General features: G+C 44.6%; 1 protein-coding gene across 1 annotated transcript in view; it reads right to left on the reverse strand.

Moving 5' to 3' along the window:
- Window positions 1-3790: 3790 nt before the first annotated feature.
- Window positions 3791-13041, reverse strand: part of MUC13 (mucin 13, cell surface associated) — a 29945-nt gene continuing 20694 nt past the window's right edge. Inside the window, exons 7-12 of the mRNA XM_025377647.1 lie at window positions 12259-12378; window positions 11812-11941; window positions 10805-10842; window positions 9102-9186; window positions 6780-6981; window positions 3791-5092 (exon numbers count right to left, since the gene is read on the reverse strand). Coding sequence (XP_025233432.1) covers window positions 6780-6981; window positions 9102-9186; window positions 10805-10842; window positions 11812-11941; window positions 12259-12378 — 575 coding nt within the window. The 3' untranslated portion in view covers window positions 3791-5092. The remainder of the gene's footprint in view (window positions 5093-6779; window positions 6982-9101; window positions 9187-10804; window positions 10843-11811; window positions 11942-12258; window positions 12379-13041) is intronic.

Consider the following 13041-nt stretch of genomic DNA (forward strand, 5'->3'; position numbering starts at 1 on the left):
GAAACGTGCTTCTCAAACTCCACCGCACATTCGAAGCACCTGGGAGCGCGGGCGCGGCGGGTGGCTCCTGGAATCCCAGCTACTCAGGAGGCTGAGGGGAAAATGGCTTGAGGCCAGGGGTTAGAGGCTGCTGTGAGCCACGATTGTGCCACTGCACTCCAGCCTGGGTGTCGGAGAGGGAGAGGGAGAGGGAGAGGGAGAGGGGGAGGGGGAGGGGGAGGGGGAGGGAGAGGGGCAGGGGGAGGGGGAGGGAGAGGTGGGGGGAGGAGGAGGGGGATGGGGAGAGGGACGGGGAGGGGAAGGGAGAGGGAGAGGGAGAGGGAGAGGGAGAGGGAGAGGGAGAGGGAGAGGACCATGCAGGTAAGAGTTTAAATACTCCTGAGACTCAGGTCTGCCCTAGCCTGATGAAGTGCTCTGGAATGGGACCCAGGCATCAGTGACTTTTATAGCTCCTCAGGGGATCCCAATGTGAAGCTAAGACCTGCTGCTGTCAAGGCAGTGGGCCATCCCATGCTGTTTCACCCAAAGCTGACCTCAGAGGACCTTCAGTCTAATGTGGAGAGCCAGCAGTGTGACATGTTCGTTTTCTCATCCTGTCTTAGGGCTGTACCTAGAAGGTGTCCTCAAGGTTGGAGACAGCTCTACATAATAATTCACTCCCCACTTAAAAAATAAAAATAAAAAAACCCAACTTTGTGAAGGTATAATTGACATACACCAAAGTGTACATTTATAAAATGTACAATTGGACAATGTTTGACGTATGTGTATACTTGTGAAACCAGTGCCACAATCAAGATAATGAACATATTCTTCAAGGTTGAGCTGCAAGAGTCCTGTTTTACACTCCGATTTCACAATTATTTAATACTTGTTCTATGTCAGGCATTGTGCTGGGTGAGAAGGAACCATATACAACCATTTCCCTGGGGGAACTGGTTACAGGACCAGTTGGAACATGAAGGAGGCAATTCTACTTGAGAGTGCTGGTGGAAGAAAGGAAGAATTAGGAAAAGCTAGCCAGAGGAGATAATGGTTTAGTTGATCTAGACAGATGGAAGTATTTATTAGGTGCCATGGTCTAAATGTTTAGGTATCTTCAAGACTCGCGTATTAAATCCTAAAGCCTGATATGATGCTATTAGAAGGTGGGACCTTTGGTAAGTTATTAGGTCATGGGGGTGGAGCCCTCATGGATGGGATTAATGTCCTTATAAAAGAGACCCCAGGCCGGGTTCAGCGGCTCACGCCTGTAATCCCAGCACTTTGGGATGCTGAGGCGGGCGGATCCACAAGGTCAGGAGATGGAGACCATCCTGGCTAACAGGGTGAAACCTCATCTCTACTAAAAATAAAAAATTAGCTGGGCATGATGGCGGGCACTGGTAGTCACAGCTACTCAGGATGCTGAGGCAGGAGAATTGCTTGAACCCAAGGGGCAGAGCTTGCAGTAAGCCAAGATTGTGCCACTGCACTCCAGCCTGGGTGACAGAGCGAGACTCCATCTAAAACAAAACAAAACAAAACCCAGAGAGATCTCTTGCCCCTTCCAACACGTGAGGTTGCAGTGAAAAGATGAGGAACTGGGTCCTCACCAGACACCAAATTGGCTGACACCTTGATCTTGGACTTCCCAGCCTCCAGAACTGTGAGAAATAACTTACGTTGTTTGTAAGCCACTCAGTCTGTAGTAGTTCATAAAAGCAGCTCGAACAGATTAAGACATTAGGTAGTTGAAGGAAATGGGCATTCCCAAATGGGAAAGCATGAGCATGAGGGAAAGCATGAGCAAAGGAATGGAGGCATGAAGAGATAGTATGTTGGCTGGGCACAATGGCTCATGTCTGTAATCTCAGCACTTTGGGAGGCCAAGGCAGGTGGATTGCTTGAGCTCACGAATCCAAGACCAGCCTGGTGAGATGGCAAAATCTCATCTCTACAAAAACCCAGAAATTAGCCAGGTGTGGTGGCATGTGCCTGTAGTCCCAGCTACTCAGGAGGCTGAGGTGGGAGGATGGCTTAAGCCTGGGAGGCAGTTTGCAATGAGCCAAGATCGCACCACTGCACTCCAGGCTGGGCAATAGAGCCAGATCTTGTCTCAAAAAAAAAAAAAAAAAAAAATTAATTAATTAAAGAGGTGGTGTGTTTAGGAAACAGCAGGTGGGCCAAAGTGTTAGTGCACCGTAGGGAGGGGCATGAGGCAAAGCCAGCACAATCAGCGGCAGTAACCGGGTATCTAGAAGTGCCATGCCACCAGGAGTCTTTTATTCTATGAGCTCTATTTCTCAGTGAACGATCCCTGAAAGCTTAAGCAAGGGAGTGTCACAATCAGGTATGCGTCATAGAAAGTTCACTGTGACAGCCCTCCAAGATGGCAGGACGATTAGTAAGGAAACCTTTGCAATGGTACCAGCGGGCAGAAACAAATGAATTATAGGTCATGTTGCACAATAATAAAAAAGAACTTTTTGAATGCAAATGCAAAAGTTATTTTCATAAACATTATACATATACATGTTTAGGAGATTACTTTTATTCAAACAATAGCAATGGAAGTCTTTGAAGAATGGCCCAGAAAGCCCAGAATTAGTATGGCTCAGGACCTTTGAGAATTGAAAGGAGCTGGCATGCTCTGGTTCAAAGGGGGATCAGGAAGGGGGAAAAGCCTCTTTAGAAATAAGGTTCCAATAGCTTTCTGCCAGTACTGAATCCAGAACCATATTTAAATATAAAGGGGGTAATATGCAGGTCAGAAATAGAGTCTGTGATGACAAATTACAGTGGCCAGCCAATTTTGAGTTCTGCCTGCATTAACTCGGCTGCTGTTAACTGATTGGTTTATGGCTGATTTCTTTAGTGGGGCATTAATAGCTCACAAGAGTATGTTTCTTGTATGTGATTCACCACTTAGCCATGAGAATACAAGAATAAACATAAGTGGTATCAGTGAGGATTTTTTGACTGCAAATAACAGGAAAAAACTACTCAAATTGGCCTTGTAGCTGAGGAAAGGCCAGAGCCTTCAGGTATGGTTTGATCAAGGTGCCAGGTCCATTTCTCTCTGGGTCTCTCAGCTCTTCTCCTGTGTGTGTGTCAGCTTTGTCCCCAGCAAAACAGAAGCAGTTTAAGACCTCACACCCTCAAGCTCACTTTTCAGAAGAAGAAAGTTTCTCTTTCTCCAAACTTCCTACCAAAGTTTAGGCTTTATTCTAATTGTATCCACTTATGCCACATGTTCACTTTTAGGACAATTACTGTGGCAAGGAGGCATGGGATTTCACTGATTGGCTTGAGTCAACTAGGGCCAACCTCTGTAGCTGGGAGCAGGATCAGCCCCACCCAAAATGCTTGGCCGCTTCATCATGGGGTAGGAGTGGGATGTGCACGGGAGAAGCAAATGTCTCCTGTCCAGTAGAATGTTACCTTGGGTAATCCAATAACCCCTAATAAGGACAGCAGATGTCAATCACTCCCATTTACCATGTGTCATGTTTGCTATTTAAAATGAGACTAACTGCTGTGTGCATCATCAAAACCCCCAAACTTAGCCTGGGCAACATAGTGAGACCCTGTCTCTACCCAAAAAAAAAAATTAGCTGGGCATGATAGCATACTCCTGTAGCCCCACCTACTCAGGATGCTGATGTGTGAGGATTGTTTGAACCCAGGAGTTTGAGGCTACAGTGAGTCATGTTCATACTACTGCACTCCAGCTTGGGTGACAGAGCAAGACCGTGTCTCAAAAAAAAAAAAAAAAAAAAAAAAAAAAAGCCCCAAACACAAGAAAGGACACGATCTGACAAAGGCACTTTATTGCTTTACCATTCACCATTAACAGTCAAGAACAAATAATAATAACAAATAAAATAACTTTTAAGAGGACAAGACATTAGAAATAAAAAAGGACACTAATAACATTTGTAAAAGCTTGTGCTGGATGTGGTTGCCCCCATTCGTGTGTGTGTGTGTGTGTGCGACTGTGTGTGTTGGTGGCCACAGCTAAGCCTCTGTCACCAGCGAAGGCTGAGGCTCCAAAGGCACACCTCAGGAACCTATACCCCGAGGCTGGGCGGCTGGACCCCTGAGCTTAAGCTCCCTCTCGCACCCTTCGCCGGACAGCATGTCTCCAATTTCAAACTGACCTAAGGCTCTTACTCCTGGGTTTTTTGTTTTTACATCTTCTCCCAGCCAGTCTTTGGAAGGGCATGATTAGAGAAGTGCTCCTTTGCTGATGGAGGAGGGGACCTAAGGAAGAAGGTGGATCTCAGGTGCCTCCTCTCTAATTCATCCTCCCCGCCCAGTTTCCTTTGCCTCTCTTCCTTCTACCCGGTCATGTTTTTTTACGCTCTGCCCCTTCTGCCTCTTAGCATTTCAAAAACTGTAGAGTGTACCCCATAGTGGGCATTTTTAGTCTAGGCCTTCTAATTAGCATCAGAAAGTTCCTGGATTCCCAGTCATGCCTCCTGAAAAAGCTGAGAGATATGTCTCCTTCCAGGCTTCTTGGGTGAGGCTAGGTTGCAAGCTCCGAGCTGTTCAAAGGTTGCCAAAATCCCTCCACTGGAGGGATAGAAGCAGTATCCCTATTCTGACGTGTCAGAGAGTGAGCTTGTGACCCTTGAAAGATGGTGAGTATCTCTTCTCATCTCCTCAGACCTCCACAGTTGATGCATATGTTTCCCAGGGGAATTAGGTCATTTATCTCAACTCAAGAGCAACATTCAGCAAGCAATGCTGGGGAGCTTTCCTCTACGTTGGAAATGATTCTTGTTGCCCTACCAGGAAAAAAAATTTAAAAAACAACCCTAACCATTGTCTCAGTACTTTGTACCGATTGAAGAAAACGACCTCTCTGACAAGCATCTAATAGCATCTACTACATTTAATGTCATAGACTCTCATTTTGCAAGTGAGCTGGATTCATTGCAAACATCCACAACTTCCATTCAGAGAGGCAGGCAAATGTCAGATGGAAGAAAAACCCGGGAGGCCAGATCTTTACTGGTGTTCACTTCTCCATCAGTCTTTCTAAACACTCTGAATAATAGCTTGTACATTGTTTGGGGGCCATGGCGGGTTCCACATTCTTATGATTCTAGACAGAAAGAGAGAGGAAGAGATAATACTCTTAGAAAATGCTCCAACAGAAACATATGAGATCATTTAGATCTGTAAATTATTAACATTACTTTCATTATTTGTCTTCTTCAGCTTTCTCCCACGTTCTCTCTATCGTTTCTCTCGTGTCTCTTCCATTCCCCATCTCTTCCCCAGCTCCCTTTCTCCTCTTCCTTCACCATCTTCCTTCTTTCCATCTCAGTCTCCTGTCACTCTTCCTCCAAAAGTCTCATACAGGCTTCCTCCTTTCAACATTTCATTCAATCACACTAAGCAGTGCCAGCTATGATTATCCAGTACAAACCCAGTGGGTACAAGCTATTGTCCTTGAAAGTTCTCCCTAGAGAAATACAGTATTGCCAGCCTAACTAGCCTTATCTCCTTTTAAAAAAAGCTATATTTTTATTATTATTATTTTTTGTAGAGATGGGGTCTCATTATTTGCCCAGGCTGGTCTCAAACTCTTGGGCTCAAGCGATTCTCCTGCCTCCGGCTCCCAAAGTGCTAGGAGTATGGGGATGAGCCAACAAGCTAAGCTCCATTTTATCTCTTTAGAAATGGACTGGCCGGGCGCGGTGGCTCACGCCTGTAATCCCAGCACTTTGGGAGGCCGAGGCGGGCGGATCACGAGGTCAGGAGATCGAGACCATCCTGGCTAACACGGTGAAACCCCGTCTCTACTAAAAATGCAAAAAAATTAGCCGGGCGAGGCGGCGGGCGCCTGTAGTCCCAGCTACTCGGGAGGCTGAGGCAGGAGAATGGCGTGCACCCGGGAGGCGGAGCTTGCAGTGAGCCGAGATCGCGCCACTGCACTCCAGCCTGGGCAACTAAGCGAGACTCTGTCTCAAAAAAAAAAAAAAAAAAAGAAATGGACTGATGCCCAGTTCAGTGGCTTATGCCTGTAATCCCAGCACTTTGGGAGGATGAGGTGGGAGGATCCCTTGAGCTCAGGAATTTGAGACCAGCCTGGGCAACACGGCAGAAACCCCTGTCTCTACAAAAAATACCAAAATTAGCCGGGCATGGTGGCATGTGCCTGTAGTCCCAGCTACTTGGGAGGCTGAGGTAGGAGAATCACTTGAGCCCAGGAGGTTGAGGCTGCAGTGAGCCAAGATCATACCACTGGTCTCAAGTCTGGGTGACAGAGTGAGACCCTGTCTCGAAACAATAACAACAACAACAACAAATAGAACTAAAAAAATAGATTGAGTTGCCTTGAGATCAAGCAGCAGGGAAAGAGAGCATTGCCTTTACACAGCCTGGTGAAAAGGATCCCACAGAACAATGTTTACATCCAATGTCCTTCCCTGGTCCTGGCGGAGGACCTAGGTCTTTAAACAGCCTGAGAAGTATCATCATGATCTCTGGAGTCATATTCATGGAAGTTGGTAATCTAAAGGACCTTTGGGGTATCTAAATTAAGTTGCCCTTTTTACAGATGAGAAAATCAAAGGCCAGGGAAATTAAGTGATGTGTCTGAAATCACATAGATGCTCAGAGTTACAACAGCAGAGAACTCCCTTTTTGATCTCTCGTTCTTTCAGTTAAGAAAAAGAAAAAGAAAGCCTGCAGGGCAGCCAAGGATTGAAGATCCAACAACCAGGTCTCTGCTCTGCCCTGGTGCATTCAGTCCCAAAAGCAGGAGCAAAAGCCCACTGACTCACCTAATAGTCAGGGCGGGGCACGCTGCTCTGGCTTACATAGGGATTTTGCATCTGGCTGTCTCTGGAGGCCGCTATCCTGACCTTAGGAAAGATGCTCCCTTCTGCTCCAACATTGGTGAAGCCTGTCGACTGCAGTTTTAGATTTTGAAAGTCTTCGCCAATCAAGTTCTCTTCTTCAATATCCTTCTTTTTGTTATTTGATCTGTAATCAGTAAGAGGAATTAGGATTTGACAATGGCAGAAAGTTTCTTGAAGTAAATGTTAACGTTCTTTTAAAAAATATTTTCAAATTCTGAAATAATTTCACATTTGTTTGTAAGTTACAAAATACATATATTACAGTGTTCTCACACACTTATCACCCAGATTCCCCAATTATTAACATTTCTGAACCAATTAAGAATAAGTTGCATAATCAAAGAACACCAACAGTTTTTTTATGAAAGAATAAGTTGCAGACTTGATGCCCCACTAAGAATGAAATAAAACACTTCATTATTTTCTTCAGTGTAGGTTCCCTAAGTTTAAGCTCATGAGCTCTGAGTATCTACAAAACCTGGACTTCAATGCTGATCCAACATAACCATCTAATTCCACTGGCCTCATTCATATTTTGCTCATAATATTATTATTCTTAAGTGTGCTTTTGAATTATTTCTGGAAATGATAATAGAGGTCAAAGAGAAAAGATAATTTGTGATACAGCATTTCATTCAAGCAAAGTCAACATCTAAGAATCACCTCAGTGGGTAAAATGAGTAAAATAAGTTCAAAGACGTGAAAAGAGGCTGGGCTTGGTAGCTCACCTCTGTAATCCCAGCACTTTGGGAGGCCGCAGTGGGCAGATCACTTGAGGCCAGGAGTTCGAGATCAGCCTGGCTAACATAGTGAAACCTCATCTCCATTAAAAATACAAAAATTAACCAGGCACAGTGGCACGTGCCTCTAGTCCCAGTTGCTCGGGAGGCTGAGGCAGGAGAATCGCTTGAACCTGGGAGGTGGAGGTTGCAATGAGCCAAGATCATGCCACTGTACTCCAGCCTGGGTGACAGACCAAGACTCTGTCTTAAGAAAAAAAAAAAAAAAAAAAAAAACAAGAACATAATATTTCAGGAACCTAAAATCTGTTTATCCTCTCACATTGTAGTGGAAAACTACTTATTTTGCCAAAATATAAGACATGAACTAAATGTTAGAAAACAGTAGCTTTAAAAAATCAAAGTGGATCCCCAGTTGGCACATGTAGAATGGGAACGAGATCACAGCATTTGCCTCCCTGTTAATGGGAGGACCTTTAGTCTATCTGAATATCTGTTGAATGAATGAACTCTACTGCCCTTTCCATAAGAGAAGAGACCTTAAGGCACCAAGCTGAGAAATAGCCTTGCAGAGATAACACATGTGTGTTTGTGTGTGTGCGTGTGTGACAGGGTCTTGCTCTGTCACCCAGGCTGGAGTGCAGTGGGGCAATCTTGGCTCACCGCAGCCTCCGCCTCCCAGTTCAAGGGATTCTCCTGCCTCAGCCTCCTGAGTAGCAGGATTACAGGGGTGCCACCACCATGTCCGGCTAACGAAATAACCTTTCTTAAAAAAAGTTTTAAAAAACCCAGGGGTTCAGTTGAGGTTGATTTTAGACCATCTGTAGCAGAGTCCTGGACAGGGAAGTGACGTGATGAAAACTGTATTTCACAACTTCAGTGGAGTTAATACTATTACATTAACAAAGAGTTTTTAATGACATAAGGAAATGGTTGCTATGTCATCTTACGGTGTTAAACCAAAAAAAAAACCTCAATCCAAAATTTTAAAAACACAAAAGATACAAAATTATGTATATAATATTATTTTAAAAGATAGAAATAAATCTGGAAGGTTACATCTCAAAATGTTAGTTGCCTCAGCGTGGTGGGTTTTGTGAGTGATTTTTAAATTCCGCCCCTTTACCTACTTCTCTATTTTCTTGATTTTGTTCCATGATCATGCTATTGCTTATATAATAAGAAGAAAACTAAGGTAAGGAAAAAACTTTAGTGGTATTAGAAATGCCTCTCCTTTTCTCCCTTCTCTTGCCCAGGAGAGGATGAATGTGTTTGGAAACTAGAGAGTGTCATGCTGGTGGTTCTGTGCCACAGGAAAAGGCCACTTCTGGCAGGGGTGGTGGCTCATGACAGGCTCATGCCTGTAATCCCAGCACTCTGGGAGGCCGAGGTGGGAGGATGGTTTGAATCCAGGGGTTTGAGAACAACATGGGCAACAGAGTGAGACCCCTATCTCTCTATAAAAAAAAAAAAAAGAATTAAAAAGGACACTTTCATCCCATACCTTGCTGTGATGATCAATGCAATTATCATGCTGAGAATGACAACGCCAGCGATGGTGCCCACAATAGTGAGGATCAGCTGAAATTCTGAAAGGGAGAAGAAAATAAGAACAGTCTCCAGCAAGCCGGCCCCCAACTGTCTACTGCACAGGTTCGTGATTCCCAGGGACTCCTAGCTGTGAAGACGATCAGGCTCTGGTCTCCAACCCTCCAGGCCCGGTTGGATAGTTGGCCTATTTCCTTTAGCATCCGCCCCTCACACCTCCTAAACTGTGCCTTCAGAACTCAATTGGAAAGGGCAGCCTTGCCAGACAAAAGACTGTAAATACAAAGGAGGCCGATGGTGGCAGGGTCTTCCTGGACTTTGTGGGGAGTGGAGTATTAACTGAGGGCCACACCTCCCTCCTTACCTCTGCTGCCTTTGCCTGCCCTCCATACCTCACCTTACTGATAAGCTAAGGAAACCAGGTTGGAGTTAAATGTCACTGCTAGAGGAGCCAGCTAATGGCTTGATAATAACATCAATGAGGGAAGAGTCTAGACATTCATTATCACCCATTCTCCTCTCCTAACTCTGCCCTGGTTGGCACTATTGACACCTGACTGCGGCTGTGAGACACAATGTAACAGACACACCAGACTGCAAACACCTCATGTGAAAAAAATGTGAGATAATTGGTTTATCTTTTTTTTATTGATTCCATGTTGAAATGATATTTTGGCTATATGGGTTAAATAAAATATATTCTTAAAATCAACCTCATCTGTTTCCTTTTACTTCTGATAATTTACTTGAAATTTCTAAAATTTCAAATGAAATGTGTAGCTCGCATAATATTTCTATTGCACAATGCACAACACTGCTCTAGACCTCTTTGTCTCTTTCTGTTATATGACTTCCACAAATGCCACTTTTAATGTGGATTCATGGGGCCATAGACTAGCAAATCTGGGAAAGACCTCAAAGTTTGTCTGGTCCAAACTTCTCATTTTATAGGTGTGGAAATTGAAAGCCCTGAAAAAAGACTTAGCAAATTATTCCTTGCAATAAAATACAGTAAAAATGGAGAATGTCACTCATCACTATCTTCATGGCTGGCAGGAAGGCTGACAGTAATATTTCCTTCATCTTGGAAGACTGATCTTTAGTTCATTATGTACATTTTAGAATATAAAATGATTGAAAATTTAAAGCTAGTATTGTCTTAATCTGGTGGGGGTGGGGCATGGGAGGGAACAGAATTTGAATTTGCAGCAAAATATCCCAAACCAGTAAATAGCTCTGAGACAAAAGGATTTGAGTATTTAAATGTCTGGTTTCTAGGTCTGCTCTTCTACAATCACCAGAATTTTTGGAATGTACTGGTCTTTTATCTCTAGTAGCAGCAGATAACACATAGGTAAGCTAATGTAGGAAATCAATATAATGCTAAGATGCCCTTCTCTGGTCTCAAGCAAGTCCAGAGGTACCAGCCCACTCCTGGGGCTGAGTTCTGTTATTTTCTATGGCAGAGGGGCTGCTGTTCATAACCTAAGGGTGGGCATGGCATGGCAGGACCCAGAAGGCAAACTGGAGGCAGACAGTCTCTCTCTTTATGAAAGAGGACAGAGACTTTGAAGGACTGGGCAGGATGTTGAATGGGGTCACTACTGATTTCTCAGATGTTTAATAACTTGTTTATAATAGCAAGACTTTCATACTCACTGTCCTCACAGTTGAGTCCGCTGTAGCCAAATGCACACCTGAAATACAGTGAGCGATAGGAAACAGTGTTAAAGAGCCCCTATGGGGAGCGTGTCAGAGTTCCCACCCCAATCTCCACCTCTTCCTTTCCATCTTCCTTTTATTCTGTCCTCCCTTGCTTTTTTTTTGCTCTTTCTTTTGTCTTCCTTACACTCTCATTCTTCCAGGAGACCACCTTCCATGGGGTTCTGGAAAGGTGAGGGGGGTATGCAATCCCATGCAGGCTCATTTGTTACTGACTGAACACTCCATCCTCCAGGCTTCAGGAAGATTCTGCAATTCAGGCAAAACTGGACCCAAGAGGCATGGAGGGTAGTGGGACCCTCTCAGGCTGTGACACCACATGGCTCTGCCACTTATTTGCTGCCCTGTGAGCTGGAGGATGTTATTTACATTCAGTTTCCTCACCTGAAAATGGGAAATTAAGACATTTCCTGACAGTGTTGCTGTGCGATAGGTATTACCTAGTGTGTTTCCTGGAGCATAGACGATGCTCAAAAACTATCGATGATGCTGGGCGCGGTGGCTCATGCCTATAATCCCAGCACTTTGGGAGGCCGAGGAGGGTGGATCATGAGGTCAGGAGTTCAAGACCAGCCTGGCAAAGATGGTGAAACCCCGTCTCCACTAAAAATACAAAAATTAGCCAGACGCAGTGGCAGGCACCTGTAATCCCAGCTACTCGAGAGGCTTAGGCAGGAGAATCGCTTGAACCTCGGGGGCGGAGGTTGCAGTGAGCCGAGATTGCGCCATTGCACTCTAGCCTGGGGGACAGAGTGAGACTCCATCTCAAAAAAAAAAAAAAAAAAAAAAAAAACTATTGATGATGTTGATAAAGATGCTCTGTCTCTGCCAACCTATGCCAGCTTACCAACTTCCTGACTCAACGCCTATATACGTGTTTTAAGGTCACTCTTCTTTGCCTAGCTCTAGCTATGGCAAGACAAAAACAAAGTAATTTTTCTTACTTTTGGCAGTTCCCATTACCATCTTCCTCGTAGCCGGGCACGCACGTACACTCAGGGGCCCCGCCATTCTTCTTTATTAAGCATTCCTTGTGCTCTGCGTTGCAGGCATCAGGACACTTGAGACTGGAAGCTTCAAAACAGAATGATTTCTGGGTAATTTTCAGAAATAATCTCTTTAACTCCAAAGTCACATGTGACAACATGACAGTGTTTTTCACATGGCTTCTTCTAGGTAAAATGAGATGCTTATTGACTCCACACATGATGTGTCCCCTGTGAAGCTGGACATGGGTTAGCAAAGGTCCCAGCCATGGTCCATATGTCTAAAGTCAGAAGTCACATCACTCGGACTCCGAAATGCATGTGGAAACTTAAGCAGTGAATTTTGTTGCAAAAGGAGAGAAAGTGGAGTTGTGAAGAATATTTAAAAGCAGGTGAAACACTTACCAACACAGAAAGGGCTCTGTGGGTTAGTCCTTTGCAGGCCAGGTTTGCAATCGCATGCCAAACCATTGATGCATTCATCCACAGCCTGCTTACAGCCATAATAATCACACCTAAGGGTCACTGAGAAGCACAAATAATTTTAAAATATATTCAGCATGACAATATGGATAAGGTAATTTGTGAGAATTACTCCACCCCATTGCTATTATACTTTGCATTTTAATAAGTTTTGGGGCCAGGTGCAATGGCTCACAACTGCAATTCCAGCACTTTAGAAGGCCAAGGCAGGAGGATCGTTTGAGCCTAGGAGTTCAAGATCAGCCTGGGCAACACAGTGAAAAAATTTAAAAGTTAGCTGGGCATGGTGGCAAGCTCCTGTAGTCCCAGTTACTCAGGAGGCTGGAGTGGGAGGATCACTTGAGTCCAGAAGTTCAAGGTTACAGTGAGCCATGATCATGCCACTGCACTCCAACTTGAGCGAGAGTGAGACCTTGTCTCGAAATATAAAAATAAATAAATAAATAAAAATGGGTTGGAAGGCATTAGGGTTAAAAGATGAGTCTGGGATGGGCGTGGCGGCTCACGTCTGTAATCCCAGCACTTTGGGAGGCTGAGGCTGGTGGATCATGAGGTCAGGAGTTTGAGACCAGCCTGGCCAATATGGTGAAACCCTGTCTCTGCTAAAAATACAAAAATTAGCTGCGTGGTGGCAGGCACCTGTAATCCCAGCTACTCAGGAGGTTGAGGCAGGAGAATTGCTTGAACTTAGGAGGCAGAGGTTGC

Source organism: Theropithecus gelada, chromosome 2 (assembly GCF_003255815.1).
Source record: "Theropithecus gelada isolate Dixy chromosome 2, Tgel_1.0, whole genome shotgun sequence".
Lineage (NCBI taxonomy): Eukaryota > Metazoa > Chordata > Mammalia > Primates > Cercopithecidae > Theropithecus > Theropithecus gelada.